The 18,820-nt window shown below is 35.8% G+C and overlaps 1 protein-coding gene across 4 annotated transcripts in view; it reads right to left on the minus strand.

The window, feature by feature from the left end:
• Positions 1-778: 778 nt before the first annotated feature.
• USH1C (USH1 protein network component harmonin) overlaps positions 779-18,820 on the minus strand; it is a 46,702-nt gene continuing 28,660 nt past the window's right edge. For 3 of the 4 annotated variants that reach the window (XM_090140529.1, XM_090140530.1, XM_090140528.1), the window contains 6 exons: positions 5,936-5,977; positions 5,585-5,638; positions 5,352-5,451; positions 3,991-4,100; positions 3,191-3,246; positions 779-1,517 (listed from right to left, as the gene is read on the minus strand). In XM_090140529.1, the coding sequence (XP_089996655.1) occupies positions 1,505-1,517; positions 3,191-3,246; positions 3,991-4,100; positions 5,352-5,451; positions 5,585-5,638; positions 5,936-5,977 (375 nt within the window). In that variant the 3' untranslated portion in view covers positions 779-1,504. Of the gene's footprint in view, positions 1,518-2,010; positions 2,316-3,190; positions 3,247-3,990; positions 4,101-5,351; positions 5,452-5,584; positions 5,639-5,935; positions 5,978-18,820 lie in introns of those variants that run through there. The other variant, XM_090140531.1, reaches the window with a different exon arrangement.

The raw sequence follows: 18,820 nt of genomic DNA on the forward strand, positions 1-18,820 counted from the left end.
CTAATGACAGTTCCTTTCTATGCAGAATAAGTTCTCTTTTGAAATCTACATGGTTGGCATTTTGATGCAAATACGTTTGTTATTAAAGAACAACTGAAATCCATACACTTCAGCAGATTAGCTATTAATACAATGTACAAACTCACAAAGAGGAAGGAACACTTCTTTTCCATTTGGCATATGCAATTTTATTTCTGAATTAGTTGTGAGAATTACAGAATTAAAACTTAAAAGTTTAACAAGTGTATCCTGCCTGACAAACTAATTGGCATATTGGAACAATACTGCAAATAAAATGAAGTCAACAAAATAGTTTATATAAGCACAGAGTTCTCAGAAATGTAATTGTTACTTTCCTTTGTTACAGAAAGGAGGGCTTCCAAATGTTGAAGCAGCAAGACTTCAGAGTGAAACTGATAAGCCAAAGAACTATAAGCTTTGGATCTCATTAGTCCAGGTAAGAAAAATCTACACACAATATGAGTAACCATATACAAACCAGCAAATACAAGGAAAGAAGAAAGACAACTGCTTTTCCAAGGGGTCACACTGACAATATAAAGAAATGACTAAGTCTACAACTGTAATCAGACTTCCTTATAGTCAGGCTAATATAGATTCTATGGTCTGGAGACAATTTCTTAAGCAGAAGACCATCACCAACAATGAAATTATATGCTTTCTGACTACACAAGTTAGATTCACTGAACACAAAGTACACAACTACAGACTGTGATTCAGACCCAAATTTTCCACAGCTAATTCTGTTATGGACCAATACAAATATACATTAGCATAACTGACTGCACACAGTGATGTTAGCTGGACTACCTGCTTGATATTTATTTTGCTGGTAGAATATTTTTATATCATATAAGCATTGCCAAAATTATTCCAAATAACACTAGCACTGCTGGTGTAACTATCATAGAGGCTCTTCCACAGACAGGGTTTTCACAATCAAAACAACTCACAACCAGGCTACAGAAATGTACATCACAAGGATATCAGTGAGAACAGAAATTACCCATATACATCCCAATCCCCTGTGGAAAATCACTATGTACAGAGTAAAAATATAATCCTTCTTGCACCCAAACTACCCTGTGAATGTATAACCACAAACATTGCATGTGGGAAAAGACATCTGTGATCTATCTTCATCTGTCATTTTAGTGTCTATTTTCAGGAAAACTGCAAGATAATTTTTAATATCTGTATTCCAAAAATAGAGAAAAATATGTATTTTGAGTGCTCACAGATAAAGCTGTGTTCACTGGCAGCCCTTCTAAGTGGCATTTAAACATTTTTTTTGCTGTGTGTCTGAAGAATTATTTGAAATTATTCATATAACCTGAGGAATATGAAGTTCAATCTGCAGATTCTAATTGTTCATGTTTCTTTAAAATAAGAATGTATTTCATGTGACTTTCGATTTTCTATGAAATTCCAGAGCAGCAGGTTTGTTCAGGGAAAACGCCAAATTTCTCCAGTGTAGCTTTCTTTAAAAAAAAGTCCTTCAGAAAAAAAAAAAACAAAACATGCTGTTAGCTGAAGTGCAGCAAGAACAACATTGTGTAACTAGATTTCAGTAGGCCAATTTTTATTTGCATAGTAGCAATTGATAAAACAAATACCACATGCAACAAGAAACTTTACCCTGATTTTCCAGACATCTATGACTCTACTTACAACTATTACAGTAGACAGAAAACAATAGTAAACTGAGCCTGTAAACCATGGGTAACTTTGTGATAAATCAACAAAGGTAAAACTCAGTGAAAACCACACAGTTGTGATCAGTTGCTCAGAAGCACACTGTTGAAAAATACAAAAGAAAACTTGTTCTTTGGACAAGCCTTAACAAAGAAATATTGATACAGAAAGGAATTCACAAAGCCACAGCAGTGGTCCACAGATGAGGAAAAAAACATTAAATTAATACTAATCATTTAGGCAGAGCTTATTTATTTTATAGTCTGGCAGATGATGAACCAATTCTGTAGAGGATCTCCAAAGGACATTACAAATACTCATTTTTTTTAGTAGGATAGGCATGGCAAAAGCCCAAAGAACACTCCAGCGTGGCAGAAACAAAATGGAGCGTAGCATGCAATGCACAAGCAGGCACATGCTTGAAATATAAAGCGGCCTCAAAATGGACAGTCATGTTAACCCAGGTCTGGCTATTCACCATGAGGGAACACTGCAGTATCTACAGCTGCAGGAGATACCCTTGTCTGTACACAGGTGCACTGCCTTCAAAAACCTTTCTGTGTGTGTTGGGACTGACTGTTGAGGTGGGGATTGTAGGGCTAAACATACAAAATATGAAAACAACAGAAAAATGACAGTTATTAAACATCAAACAATTTTACAGCAGTTTTCTGTTGGTGTTGTTCAGTAAAACTATACTGATTTACAGCAACCAATAACTGGGATTCTACATAGAACAAGATTTGGGGCTAACAGTGCCCATAAAACTTTCCTCCACCATTTTATTTAGTGGCAAGGATATCTTGAAATCGTTTCCTTTAATCAAGCAACAAAACATTAGTTTTGCTTTTTACAGTTTGTCCAATATAAAACAAGTTATATCGACTTGATAATTGCATCACACTATGTCATGGATTCTTGTTTCATACCTGCACTGATTATCTTCAAAACAAACAAACAAAAAAACCCATCAAACCAAAGCAAAGCAACAACAAAAACAATGAAAAAACCCAACCCCACAGTTAGAGATAGCAACTGTGATCTAATATAAAATGAAGGCTGAAAAAAACACCAAAGAAAAAAACCAAAAGCCTGCATCACAGAATCTAACATCTCACTGTAATGAGGAATGCTTACGGACATTCGTTTATCCAGATTCCAAACTATGATCCATTGGATCACAGTAAGTGATCCAGACTTGAGATCAGCAGTTTCTCACCCCAAATTCCTTCAACTCTAAACCAAAAGCGCGTAGTCATATACAACCAAATTTGAGATTCAACATTTTGAGAACTCTGAGAACCACTGCTGATAGCTACTTATAACTAACAAATTAGCAACCATGTGATGCAAAAGGTTATATAGTCCACAGTAAATAAATAGATTAAGCATTATCTGTCTCACAAAAAGCATACAGTACAAACTGTTGTTACTAGTCTTTTAATCCTCACAAAAAGAAAGCTTTTGCACTTACATTTCATCATCATATTCCTTTGGAGGTGACACTGCAATGACTAAGTCAATCCAATCCTGCAACAGAAATGAACAGGAAATGTTTGCTGCTAAACGTTCCTTTTAGAGATGGTTAATGGACAACCACAAAATACCACACAGATGATCAGAAAGACAATCTATTCCTGGAAAGCCACAGGGAAAAGGGAACCTAAAGAGATGTCTGGTCCTCTAAAATATAGTTTCAAGGTAGAGCTGTTTGATTTTTATCCTAAAATTAAAGAAAAAATCTACTAGTCTTGCAATAAGCTTTTTTTTTTTTTTTTTTTTTTAAAAAAAAAAAAAAAAAGAAGATCATTCTAAGTATCATACTATATTTGGTCATTTTAGCAATTAATACAGTTCTTGTTGAGAATACAGTCACTGTAGCCAAAGTGCACTGTAGCTATTTGCACATTAAGAAATCAAAGATTAGATAAGCTATTATTAAATTCGGATCAGCTTCCAAATAATTTTCAATATTAAAGAGAGATTCCACAGATGAAAGTGCTACAGTCACTCAGAATGTAATGTGTTTAAGTACAAATCTTGACGTGTGGCTGTCATAAACTTTTGGAGTAAATTACAGGCAAGACTTTCGGAGTTGTTGTATATCCAACACACATATACATCCACAGATTTCAACTCATTTTGGTTGCATGACATACTGGTACTTTTGACATTTTGAACTTTACTACTATTGCTGTGACAACACTGCGAAAGAAAAATGCACATCACAAGAGTTACAAGAGGTAGAATGGAAAAGTATTTCCATATACTTACCCCACCCATGTTCCAAGCATTTGCCAGAGTTGCTTGTGCTTCTGCCAGCCTGCAGTCAATTACTATCTTGCCATTTACAGCCAGTATTTCATCCCCTTTCACTATGCCTCCTGATGACAGACAAACGGCATACATACATTTTATCAAAATAATATCCGTGACAGACATTGTGTATTTATGCAGTACTGAGTATTATGATTAGTGTATTAACTAGATATAAGAGCCAACACTAAAAGTTGACACGTGTTATCTACAGGCAAAAACAAAAGGAATTAGTCAACAAATTTAGGAAGATTTTCTGTAGTAACAGTTTGCCTATCCGGGTAATCCATCCATACTCCTTATAAATCATGCTTGGTTGTAGTCTGCTACCACTATTAAGAGTAGCATTACTTAAATACCTGGATGTCTTGTGTTTGTCAAGGCTTTACAGGACTGCCATTTCTCTCCAAAAGCATGTGTCATGTCTAGTTCTTTGAACTTATTTTGATTTGCTTACCTAATCTGGGACTGGATTTGTGGAGGGGAAAAGATATATGGTAAGGGGTCAGCCTCAGCTATAAAGAGAGGCCAACAGCAGTGACAAGTCAAAGAAAAACAGAGCACCTGAAAAAGAAATTAAGTGGCTGAGAGCTTTTCAGAGAAAAAGTGACTTAAACATGGCTGTGAGTGGGACGGTCATAGAAGGCAATCTAAGGAGACGTCCTGTCCGTCTACCTGTTCATCAACATGGTTCTCAGGGTAAGGATGAGAGAGACTGACCCACAGGAGCATACCCTCCAGGTATGCATGTTCTCATGGCTTTCAGAGAGCTGTCAGAAGGCCTTCAGATGGATTTTGGGAGTAAAGACAGACATTTTACAAAAGAAATTACCATTGGAAGTAACATTAAGAACTAAGCTAACCAATGTAGTACAGCTATTATCTAGTATCTGCTTTGCACATTAATGTAATTACAAATGTAATTGTTTGAGAAGTGTGAAATAATGAAGACCAAATTTAACTTTCTTTAATGAACAGAATAAGTGATTTTTTATATACAGCTAGAAAAAGGGGAATCCTTGAGATGAGAACAGCTCTACATTTTTGGTCTGTGATATTACAGTTTTTACCATGATAAAAACACAGCAAGAGTATTTCTTAAAGACAATTTATAAAATGTACATAATTGTCAGTTTAAACAGCACTATTCAAACCATGAACCTCTCTTTGCGCTGCTCTTAGACCAGAGACAGAATTGGTTGCCTTGGACAGTCTAAGTGAGCTTCTCAGTAACAGCTATAGCTCTGAAGTCAGCTAAGAAATCAGCCAGTGCAAGATGCCACTTTGCAGCAGTGCTCAAATTCCCCATTGTTACTCACCATGTTTGTCTGCAGCACCACCCTCATAGATTGCAGATACAACTATCTTTCCAACAGGAGAATCAATTCCTCCCTCAACTGCAAGGTCTAGTGATCCTTCCTATTAAACAAGAATTTTAGTACAGAAGAAGCTGTGAATTTTTGCTTAATCTTCCATTCTTCCCTGTAAACATATCTGTACATGAAATGCTTATATGAACTCTTTAAGTATCAATCAGTAAGGTAGTATTTACCTTTCTAATGCGTAAGAGGCGTACGTCCTTTCCCACGATCTGCTCTGGAGTAAACTATTAAAAGACATTGTTAGTTATTTCCACCTCGGCAACATAAAACAAGCTGATCTATATAGTTGACTACACAGGTGAAAAGGGTCTTTAGCCTCCTCTAAAATAGTCTTAGAGGAGTAGCTAGTGTTTTTTTCCAGTAAGAAAGCTCCCTTCCATAAGGTCTAGAAGAAACGAACAGACAAGGCCCAGCAAGCCAACAAGAAAGAATATTACCCCTCCTAGGCCTCATTATCAAGGATGTTTGTATTTTTCCAGTGTATATTATATTAAACTAAGATGTATGAATTCTCTCCTTACCATTGAATGTGGATCAAAGTCTTCCACATATTTCTGGAAGCCCTGTGAATAAAATAAGACAGTTGTAGAAGCACATGCATGAGCCTCATGTTTAACATACAAACTCCATTTTAGCTATTAATGAGAAAACATAATTCTGTAAGATAAGAAAAAAAGACTGCAAATGGAGAAAAGCACAGAAAGGTAGCAAATAGTCTGTCCTGACAGTCAGAAGAGATTTTAAAACCTTACAGTAAATTAGCAGTTAGAACCAGCCACGCTATGGAACAATTTTGAGGAACCATTTACTATTCTACTGGTTCCTCTCTACACCGGAGGTGACGGAGCTGACCATATTTATCACAAGGGAATATGTTCTGTCATGCTCTTCTAAGTAACCTTTCTTGGGACTGTCATCATGTTGGGCACTATTTCACACTGACAGAAGTGACACTGTGATTTGCACATCACCAGCTCTGCTCCATGAACTCTAAGTTGTAGGACCAGACTCCTTCAAACTCCTCTCCTCTTCTTCATGGCATTTCAGGCAGTTGGTTGCATATCATGAGCAAACAAAGGATAAAAACAAATTTGTTTGTATGCAGTTCAGAGTCCACATCTTATTTAGTATTTAAGTAAGAATTGGTTGCACTGCACTTGTGAACTGCTACTTTTGATGAACTAAGTATCTGCAGTTTGATCACAGGCTTTTCATCTTGTGGGGAAAAAAAAACCCAATCATTCATGATTTTAGAAAGCATATTAGTATTACAAACTCTTTTTCTAAACTGGGAGAGACATTTTACAATGATAGTTACCTAAACAACTAATAGATTGAATAGCTGAATTTGTAGAGATCTCTGGTACAATTGTTGAAGTAGACATCTATGGTCTTGGAGCAAACAACTTAGAGGAAAGGACTCCAATCTCAGCCAAGTCACTAATTCATTACATAATGCAAAGCAAGTCATTGAACTCTTTGTCCCAAGTCATCCTCATGGAAAACAGATGTTGCCCTTGAAGAAAATTTTCCTGGGAAAGCCACTTTTAAGCAGGACAAAAAGTAAAACTTCACAACAAAAAAACCTACAAATGAAGAAATTACGTGATCTGGATTCAACAAATGTACAAATACAGTCATGATAAAATGAACACATCTTCTGAACTCTGAACAAGCATCATAAATTTACAGTGTAGGCAGTGCACACAACATGCAAGCAAGGGCTAATAAACCAAGCAATACTAACTGGAAACCACTGGGCTACTTCTACCTCCCACAGGTCGCAGGGGAAAGTTATGAACATCCTTGACAATATTGTCAATTACAAGAACATTAAAAGGAATAAATATCTGTAGAATACAGAAGATTAAAATATTTGTCTACACGGAAACAACTATCTGTCTGGACTTCTAGATGAAAGTTGATGCTGCTGCTTTGAGTGGGAAAATAATTTTTTTAAAAAAGCACATAAGCCAACGCTTAGTGGAGTTTCTAGTAAGTAAGAACTGATTCACATAAGGAGAAAAGAAGAATTAAAACATACTAATATTCAGTTTCAACCAACAGTCTTCAAGTTTGATTTGCTATCTCAGTCGAATCCAGTTTTTCATTCTGACTTAAGCCTTCAGCTCATGCCATCTGAAGTCACCTGAATCTTCAGCAGTGGGTCTGTTCATAGAAATTCATCTTCGCAAATGGACACTTGGAAGATCTTATAAAGTTAGCACATGTATGGCGGACATATCTTGTCTGGGGGGTTTTTCAGTGGACTAATTAAAATTTTAAATATTTGACATTTTGCCAGTATTTTACATGTTAATTTGACTGCACCTATGAGACAGCCCTAATTCATCATTTTCACAAGGATACATAATGGTTAACCTTGAAGTTTTCAAAAAAAATCATTTTTATTTTCCTTCTTATACATTCCAATTTCACTTATCTGGAAAAGGCACCTATGTAATGATTCTATGTATTAATTGACCCATGTTGAATATCAAGAAAGTTTAAAACTAAACAAAAGAAGGAAAAAGTCATGATTGATCTTCATGCTTTACCAAAGGTTCACCCTGTGAGCTTACAGCTTTGCCTCAACATTTCCATATAATGTGACAATGCATATAACTTAGCTTGAACTAGTAAAGCTGTTTTGGACAGAAAATGGCACCTTTAACAGCAACAGAGAACTTAAGCACAAAGTTCCACTTCAAAGCACGATCTATTAAAACACAGAGCAGTCAACCAAAGAGGGAGAGATGGAGGTTTCAGCACTATGGTTATTTAAAGCTGCACAGAAGGAAGGCAATGAATACAGCAATATAGTAGAAAATCCTATATAATATGAATATATATATTATATATATATCATATTTTATATATATAGTGCTATATGAATAGCTGCTTTCCACCATCAGTTCCTCTGATTTCCTACCAACAACTATGCCATGATAATAGATTTATTTGTTAAATTAAGAAAATATTTTATTACTGAAAGCATTGTAACTGGAGGCTAAAAGAGAAAAAAAAACAGTTCTAGGAATATATTTAAAAAAATAATCACCCAATCTCAGGACATTTATCAGTATTCAACAGTCTTAAATATTGCATTATGTAAGCAGCTACAAGATAGTTCAATCTGAATCTCCTGTCTAGGCTACAGGAGCCACATGCACTCTCTGCAATCTTACCAAGGCTAGCAGTTTTCATGCACTAGTGCTGTCTTAAGTCCTCTGTTTTAGAAACTGAGCAACAGGTTTAGAAAAGAGGGTTTAAAATCTACAACCAGTCAAACAAAGTACCACACAAAACATGAAAAATGTTATTTTACTTGTTTTTTGTTAGATCTAAATGATGAATTGTAAACCACCATCCTTTTAAACATCTCTTGTGGCTGCAAAAGAAAGAACATGGCCAAACCAGATATTAACTCCTTGCTGTAGACAAATATCACCTGATAACAAGAGAAATCAATGTTTTTTGCTCTTCTTGAGACTGAATCAGACTTGCACTTTTTAGAACTCCTTCCCTGCACAACTACAAGTGAGAGAATACACATAGCAAAATGATATCAAATCATGAAGGAACTATGTAGGTAGTGCACATTTTCATATCCCAAAACTGTTGAGCCCCTTCCCAGCCACTTAAAAACAAGAAATAATTATTTTTGTTCAGATGATTTTGCTGTAACTATGGCCAACAACTGAAATTTCTGACTATTACGTCTTTGCTGCTGCACCCTATACACTTTAGCTGCAGTCCTGCAGAATCAAGATTCACATCTTGCAAGGAAAGCTTAAGTATTAACTGTTCCTTTCAGAAACTGTATATTGAACCACAGTGAAGTTCAGGAGAGAAATCATTCACAATTTCATCAAAGCCTTTTAACACACGAACAGATGTTTGTGATAGCTGGGAGAGAAGACTAGTATCCATGTTGGTTTTGCCCCTCTGAAAACTCTACCACTGAATCATAGCCATCCTCCCCTGTTCTCTGAGTCCAAACTTGACTAGCCTTGCCATGAGTGTATTTCAATTCACTCCACCACTATGGAGCCACACAATTGAAACTGCTTTTGGTGCAGAGAGCTCTGTGCATTCAAGGCCACATTCAGTGTTTAATTCCCATCCATCGCCTCCCTGTTTATAAGTGAAAATAATTTCATTTTCATGAAACGTTAAAAAACCTGGAAATTCTAGCCTGAATTCAGTTACTATGAAGACTTAAGTAACAACAGTCTTCAAAGCTCCTGGATAACAGGAAGGTTTTACCCATTCTTGCATATACATACATGTATAGAGACATACACACACATACATGCTATATATACAATCATTACTTACATTAAAAAAATTATGCATATACATATATGCATGGATCCAATTCACAACATATAAGACAGAGTCCATGCAAGTCTTATTCTACATACTACTACTGTGGCTTCAAATGCAGCCAGGATGAATAACTCTTATAGCATTAAGATATAAATGGAGCAAAGAGGTAACTGGTCTACAAAAACACTTCACAGACAGATGTTTTTCTCAAAGTTCTATTAGAATATTACTTGCAATGAAACTGTGATCTTCCAACTAATGTAAGGCAGTTGAAGAATCAAGATTATTGATATCTGAAACATTTTAGTACTCTTGTGGTCTGGACAGTGTGCATAGATGCATAACAAATGGTAAGAAATTTCCCTATGAAAATGAATCCTATTGCCAGTTTGTCACACTAATTGTAAGCAGTGACAACAAAGTAATATTTTCTATTTGTATCAAGACTTCCTCATCACACACAAGGGTATTACCAAATTTTCATACTATTTAATATTTCCGTATCAGGTATTTATTTTTCAACTTTTGATTGTATTCACTTTAGATTATGATTTTTACTCTTTTTAATCCTTTTTAATGGAATTTCAAGAAGTGATGAATTTCTAAACATAACTAAAATGGAAGTTTCTTGCATAGAACTGTAGAAAATAACTATGCTAGAATGATTTTTATCTTTTTTTCAAGCTCATCCATCTGCCTTATCTTCAGCAACTTACAAAACCTGCTTTAAGTTTTCATTTCAATCTATTTATAATAGAGAAGTTTCACAGCAAATATGTCTATAGGAGAGCTGATTTGATAGCATGTGAATCTTTTCAAACTGTAATTGGGAAAATAGAGGAACAATTGTGGAAGAAAGTAACAGAAAAATCCATCCCATTGTCAAAAAATACAGCTACGAATGTTGTGCATGTCATTTATTGTCAGATATAGCATAAGCTTTTAATTAAATGAATGGAATGCAAATGTGATGATTTGCACTACGTGGAAAGCTCACAATACAATATACTGCCCTGCTCTTGTAACTGTGAACATATACATGCACATGTCTACACACATACATATATAATTAACACATAACACAAATGGTAACAAAGCAAGCCAAAATTATCCTCAAGAATAATGTTATAACTACTAATTTCTCCATCAGTTATCTTAGATGAAATTTCTGGGCTGACGTGTGGGAGTTACCACTTGCCATAACAATATTTCCATCTATGCAGAAAGCCATAGCTTACCTTCCCTCATAAAACAGTTCTTGAAGATGCTATATGTTTGGTCAATAATATTTACCCTCAGGGTTTCCTCTTCATTTACATTTGAAACAGATATTGATAAAATAAAAAAAGTACCTAACTGTAAATAGACTTTGCAATAACAGTGCACCACCCATTTATTGATATCTAAGATACAAAGATTGTTTTCTCTCTGCCAACAAAAGAATGAGATGCATAGGTACATTTCAAGTATATTTATGACTATTTACAGAAGAAAAAAAGCAGTATAATAAACTTTTTACTATTTCATTTCTGTTAAAAGGACCCATGAATTATGAAAATGCACAAACAAGTGAAAAAATAACATCTGCAGACTCTCCTATAGAGATTAAGGTCTATATTACTCTGTAATTCTACACACCAGTACAAAAACTGCCATTAATGTGACTCTTAGATTATGAACAACTGGAAAAATATCCTTTTGTACTTACCGTAAGTGAATATTTGAAAGTCTATATGACTTTTACTTAGCAGACAATGAGACAAGCACTGCTTCTTTGAGAAGAAATCAACAACAAATCCCACAGTACTGTAACAGTCACAAGAAAATAAAAGCATTAAAAGGCTTACCAGGGCCTCTGATTTGATAGTTGGCCTGACCGTAAGGTTTGGGTCAGGATGGAGCATGACTGGTTTAGAGATTATTGGTACCCCTGGATGTCGTTGGGTAGGTGGACTTGGAGCAAATTGCTATGGGGGTTAATTTAAGATAATTACAATTTACAGCATAAATTATTATAAACCATAATTTCACTAAATACTCCAACATAGTTTATGGCAATGAATTTAATGATACTAATAGAACAAAAGTCTTACACAAATATTCTAAATGAGATCCTGTCAAAGTTAACAAATGAAAGCACAATTTCTCTTAAATACAAACAACAACTTTCTCCCTTAACCTTTGGCTTCACCAGCAAGATTATGGAAAAATCTCATCTCTGCTTCTGGCATTCATCCCATTACAGCAATGAAATGAATGAGAAACTACAGAAAAAAATGCTAAAATTGAGTGCAAGAAGATAGCGAACTTGAAAAGAAATTTTAACCAATCAGTGGCTAAATGGATTTACACAAGATGAAATTCAATAGGACTGTAGTGATTACACTTCCACATAAATAACTTCAAGATAACTCAGAATCAAGAACAAAAGTTAGCTATGCTAACTACCTTCCCTTGACTCTACAAAGTACAGATATCCAGAGGCATTTGAAATCTAATCATCCAGCACGTACTAGCTATGTGACTGATTCCACACTTCTTACTCAGTCAAAACTCCTACTGACGTCAAGTGTAGCTGTGCTCAAGTAAAAAGTTCAAAACCGAGCCCTGTGGGTTTAGTTTCTGACTTAACCCCAGCAACTCTCAGGACAGTCTTGTCAATGTTTCTCATCAGAAACGTGGTCTATTCCAGATATTATTCACATGGTACATGCTGTATCTTCTAAAATTATTTGAATTGCTTCCAGTAGATTGTTTTATTTATTTATAGAATTTTTGGAACCAGTTCTTTGGAAGTCCCTCAGTTCATATAGACATCCCTCAATTAATATTGTTTCCATCCCATAAAATATATTATTACTTTCTGATTTCAGAAAAGTGAGAAAGTTCACAAATAAATTTTGTTAAAGTCACACTGGAACTGAATAATTTCTCCTGGAGTTGCGCAACATGAAGAGTGCCTCAGAATGGGGGAAAACTGACATCTGGCCATCCTAAATGAAAATCAGTGCAAACACTGATGAAATAAATGCAGAAAAAAAGAGCTCACTTTGTAGCATGTAGCCATGATGTTTAAAACACAGCTAAGTCCCAGCTCTTTGTCTGTCTTGGCAGAAAAGCACTCTTGCATGGTCAGTAATGTAGAGACTTCGCATGGAACACGCAAACTTTGACTGAATATGGTTGAAGGTTTGAAATATGAAGTCTTCAGATCATTACAAGTCACTATCACTACTTGGCATTAGGTATCTTGTAACACAGGATATAGATGTATGACTGCAAGTGCCAAATTTGAAATAAATCAGCCATGCAGAGTGAGACCCTTAACCTCTCCTTTACGTTACCATTACATGGGAAGTTCATAAAACTACATTCATTATTAACAACACACGAACATACCAGCGGACTGCTTGACACGGCAGACACTTTGCCAACGTGGGAGGTGTTTCTTACAACCTAAACAGTAGCAGACTTAGTACTGGGTTCGGGTAAAAATATACAGTTGCTAATCTTATGAAAGAGATCCTTTTATCCCAGGTGTTTTAATAGCTAGTTGCCAAGAACATACTTGACAGGAAACTTCATTCTTTTTGTCAGGTCTTTGTTAAGAGCTGAATTTGAAATACAATGATCTAGAGTGAAAAATAGCACCAAAGAAAAGATTTACAGTTTTGAATAAAATGAGAAAAATATCCTTGGTAGACAACACGAAGTCTTCCTTAATTTTTGCTTTGGTTGGTGAAAATGCAGGATGTTTCATTATTGAAATCAAACAAAATGTTTTTGCTTTCCTTGCAGCGTTTTTAAAGAGGCAAGGGAAGCTGTCCACCTTCTGATTTTACTATCATGTCTGATACCACATTAGCAATACTAATTACTGCTAATACTGGTTATAAACAAAGCAGCTCTGGTTCAGTATTAGTACTTTATTAAGAGCTTAGTTCTTTCCTTGTATACACTGCTAATTATATTTAGTGAGAATTAGCCTACCATTACTGCAGGCAAGTTAATTTTTGTTGTTCTTGCCAGCTGTATTTTTCTTTAATTACTAACCTTTTGCTCAAAGACATCTGGCAGTGAATAACTACCAGAAACATATATTGGAATATGTGAGTTTGAGGTTAGATCCAGTTGGGAAACTCACGTGTTATCTTTAAAAATCAGACCCGTAGCATTAGATGCCCACGCTCTTATTTGTGGACAACAAGGAACACTTGTTATCCATAAGAACATACGACATCTCCACTTCAACGGATCTAGCATATTCTTGGCACTTCAAACTTGTAACCCACATAAGAGGAAACACTATAAGAAGATAATAATGAAATATACATAGTTCGCATTAAGGCAGTTATTCACATAAAAATAATCTGCCAGTTTCCCCTAAGAAGTGATAAACTTGCATATCCTTTTTTACTTTAACCAAAGTCAGGCAAAAGCAAAAGTCTAGTATTTCCAAGTAAAAATGCAAGAAAAAAAAAAAACAAGCAAACAAACACACACAATAGTGCAATCAATAAATCCATGCAGGAAAAATAACATGTAGGAGAGACGTGACCATACAGTGCCCTCTTTTGCTTTGAAACAAACAATAATATTTTGGTACACAAACTGGAGTACACAAATCCCATCACAGTGCAAGAGAAAGTGCAATGCAGCAGCTGCCATTTCTCTCCTAGAATGAGATCTGGCACAAATTTCTTATATATGTGATCCTCTTTTAGACTGAGATTATAATAAAGTTGGAATATTTTCTGAAGAAGAAATCTCTAGCTCTTTTGTGTCAGTAAAAAGTCAGCAAACATGATTTACAGAAAGATCACCAACTCTTGTTCATTTAAAATTGCTTTACTGATAGATTATGCTGTGTTAAGGTTTTAAAAGTTGGGCCTTCTGATTTCAAACTAATTCTCTTCTTCCAGTCTTCGCAGCTAACAAACAAAAGACTTAAAGACTTTCAGAGCAGTGATTTTCACTACATAGATAATTTTTCTCTTGACTTGAATTAAATTTGCTGCCTGACATTTTCTTTTTTAAACGTTCACATCCAAATATCTTTTTAACTACTACATTCTGCCCAACATATTTGCATGTGATGGGTCTGCAACACATGCAGGAAGGATAGAGCAAAACCCTCTAGGCTTAAATTACGAGAATAAATAATGAAACAACCTCTGGACTGCATTCACTAACTATCAAATAATGGAAACATTTCATTTATTTTAATGTTACAAATAGTAGACTAGCAGATCCAATAGATGAAGTGGGTAATGGAACCAGGGAGAGAGGCCAAGCAGGGGAATGGTAGAGGCACATGCATCCAAACAGATAATGAAGTCACCTGGGAAGCTGGTGATACTGTTAGGACTGGGCCTTTGGAAAGTGGAACATTCAATACAGGAAGTGGATGAGCTGATGACACTGGAGTAACAGTAAGTGGTGGTGGTGGTGGTGGTGGAAGTGGTGCCACATGTTTCTCAACTTCATCTAAGTTTATATCATCAAGATCTGTGGTATGAAGCTGTAAGCCACCGGCAAACCGCCTCACTGATGTGGCAGAGGAAGAAGCGGAAGGACGTCCACTTGCCAACTATGCATGAGAGAACAAAAATCTGCCTTACCTTACCATATCTACAACAGCTCTGATGAAATTAATGGCAAATCCTGTACCGTCACCCAATCTAACTGCTCCTGCTCTGAAATCTCCTGGCTTCTTGCACGCAGAATATCCATGAAGTGTTTCTATGCAAGCTTCTTTACATATCAAAGGAAAGCAACTTAAGACATCCCTCAAGTTTCAAGTCATTAAAAAAAAAAAAGGGGGAGGGAAGAAAACAATTTGCACCAGATCAGATCATAATGGAGAAGGGGGAAGTAAATGTAAGCAGCTATCAAAACAAAACAGCTTTGGGTTCCATGAAATCCAAATCTTCAGGAAGCTCTGGACTTTATAATTTCTACTGATCAACACAAGACTATTCAGATTGTGGAATCTGCAAGAATAAGTCACTCACGTCCCAGAAAGTTAGGAGAAAGTGTTTACTTTCTCCTTGTATTGTATGTATGTATTCTACTTGTATGAGGAAAGATTGCATATATGCTGTTATAGTTACTAACATTTTGTTTAGACATTTATCAGTGGTATGATTTAAGTATGTAATAAACTCCAGTTGATATATGCAACTTAGGAAATATTAACGAGAGATAACCTGTTCTACAGACACATGCATCTTAGTCTAATCTGACACCATTTTCCCCAAATGGATTTCTGTTGACGTTGAGATCTCATGTGCCATAATCACTTTCTGGTACTAAAAAAGCATACACATTTCTTCCCAAGTAAAACAAATCTTGGTTGCTCTTGTACCCAAGCAGCAGTTCAGGCCCGTAGTACCTGAATATAGTTCAGCTGCATCTATTCCTCAGCACTCCATCTTTACATTTTATATGAGTGCAACTGCTTAAGTAGTTTTGCAGAAGTACTACAATAGACTAATTATAGGTAATGTAGAAGAATTGGTGGTGCAAATACAGAGTATTTGTCTCAAATGAGAGTAGAGCTCTGCAACAATGACTTTAGTTCATACTGTTCCCTCCTACTTTCCTAAAAGAGAGACAGAAATGTGGTAGAACCCACAAAGCTAAAGAAAACTTAGTGTAATCATTCCACCATTCTGGAGACCTGCACCAAAGAACAAAGTGGATCCAAACCTATGAGTAGGAAGAATAGAAGACCAGCTGTTTTTTTCAGGGCTGCTGCATATTGACCTGTACAAAATTTGACTAAGAGAGTTCCCCAAGAGTCCCCTTTGTGGTTGTGTGGTTGCAATTGCTTGGGGTCCCAGAGGAATTCAGTAGATTGCAGTGTTCCTCCTGAAAGCAGCTGTGCTTGGAAGAAAGCCACACAGCAGGATGGTGGGAAAGCTCTCTCCACGCATAGAAGCACGTAGCTAAGGCACAATCACTGTCTGCAACTTTCTTCATCCAGGGGGACTACTTAAAACAGAGGATATGATTATTTGGGAGGTTTTTTCTTTTGTCAGTTTCTTAATGTCACTTAGTTACTTGCAATTAGTACTTGAATTGTGATTACAATTCAAGCAGACATTAAAAAGATGATTAGTGATGCTCTTATTTGTATAGAATATTGAAAAATACAGCTGGATATTCTACTCTCAGTAAATTTTATTAGCAGCATGTTCTGCCTATCCCAAAAAGTGCTCACAAACCAATTAAGGTATTCTGTAGCAATAGCATAGTGAAGTGGACAAACCAGAAATATTAACATTGACCTTTAACAGATGACATCATCTCTATCAACTATGGAAACCTAAATGCTATAGAATCATAGAGTCATGAAGGTTGGAAAAGACCTCCAAGATCATCTAGTCTAACCATCAGATTTACATTGCCATTCACCAACTGCTGATGGTTTTCTTCTTCTTTCCTTTTTCCTTTATTAGGATGAAGGCTGAGAAGGAAAGAACAAGACAATTTTTTTTTCTCTATTACATCTGGTAAAAGCTGTTGTTTTTAGGAGAAAACCAGTGAGTAATTTTGAGATCGTGCAGCATATAGAAAAGCCAACATTTTACCTCAGGAGATTCATTTTCCACAGAGGAAATCTGTTCTAACCGTGTCTGACAAAGTCTTTCCACCCAATGCTGCACTTTTTCTGATTCTTCCAGATCTTCACGTTCTGTTTCAGATACCTTCAGCATATCACCAGTTTATTTAAAAAAAAGATTGGAGATATAGTTACAGTACAAAGGCTTCAAACTTAGGATATGTCATTTAGATTAATTTTACAACTAACTGTGCTTTTGAGAAGAACTTCCTATTCTGCTGTCTTCCATTAAACTCATCACTAAATGTGGACACTACATAAATGCAGAGTTTTTGCCTCATTTGAACAAAGGTTGACTGTAGCAACAAGCAAACTCAGAAACAGAGGTTTGTAGTGAAATGTAATTCATTTTTAAACTTCGTTATCTTTGACAAACAAGTGCCCTATTCAGATATTTCCAGAAAATTCACCTCATTTTCCTCCAATCTAATTTTGCACCTGATAGAAGAATACAACATACCTCCTGCACAAGACGATTTATTTTCAGTTGTTTTTCTTTCTCCAGCATTCCTTCTTTCTCTTTGGCAAGTCTTTGCTCAAATTCCATTTCCTTTTTATTCTTCTTCTGTTCACAGAAACTGTCACTTTTTGACTTCTTTCTCTCCTTTCCTTTCTGGGAATTATTATTATTTTTTAAGCTAGATTTTTACATAAGCTAAAAACATGGCAAAATTCAAGCTCAGTACATGAGTGCCTGCCTTGAAAATTGAAGTATAGTGCAAGTATGGAACCAGTCTTTCAGATACAATTCTTAACTGCATTTCCTCAGCAATTTAATAGAAATTCAACCTCTTTTGGAGTGCCTGTACACAGCCATTTAGTTTATAGAAAATTTGAGAGTTCAGCTTACTCCTCTGCAAAGCTACAGCTGTAGAGCAGATAGGTCCATTACAAAACTTTGAATAGTCAAACACTTTTGATTAGTTCTCTGTAGTTAGCTTGGTTTGGTTAGTTATCATCTCTCTTCATTTTTTTTTACATCAGTAAAAGACTGACTGCTTTCAGACGCTCATGTACACATAGATACGAACACTCCGCTAAAAAAAAAAAAGCTTCATATGTACATCCTAAACACACCGTTGCATGCCTTAATACAAACAAGCACCTATAAAGGAGAGGCTTAGATCAATAGAGAAACTAAACTGCTCTCGGGAAAGAATTCTAGATCATGAAGACCAGACCCTACCACCAGCAGCAAAAACTAGCTTTTGCATGAAATACCGTACATAATAATTCTAAAATGTTGCAGGCACAATGCAACCAAAGGGCAAGATTCTTCATAGTCTTTTAGAAGCCTATGATCCTGTTGGATGAGTTCAGTGGTAAGTTGACTACTGCTCTGCGGTTAAGTGTAGTTACTGTTGGAAAACCAATAATCTTTAGAGATAAAAAAGAAAAGAAAACTGCAAAACAACCTTAAGTCAAACATCTAGCTTCTCATGTTTTA

Source organism: Phasianus colchicus, chromosome 5 (genome assembly GCF_987193195.1).
Source record: "Phasianus colchicus chromosome 5, bPhaCol1.hap1.1, whole genome shotgun sequence".
Classification (NCBI taxonomy): domain Eukaryota; kingdom Metazoa; phylum Chordata; class Aves; order Galliformes; family Phasianidae; genus Phasianus; species Phasianus colchicus.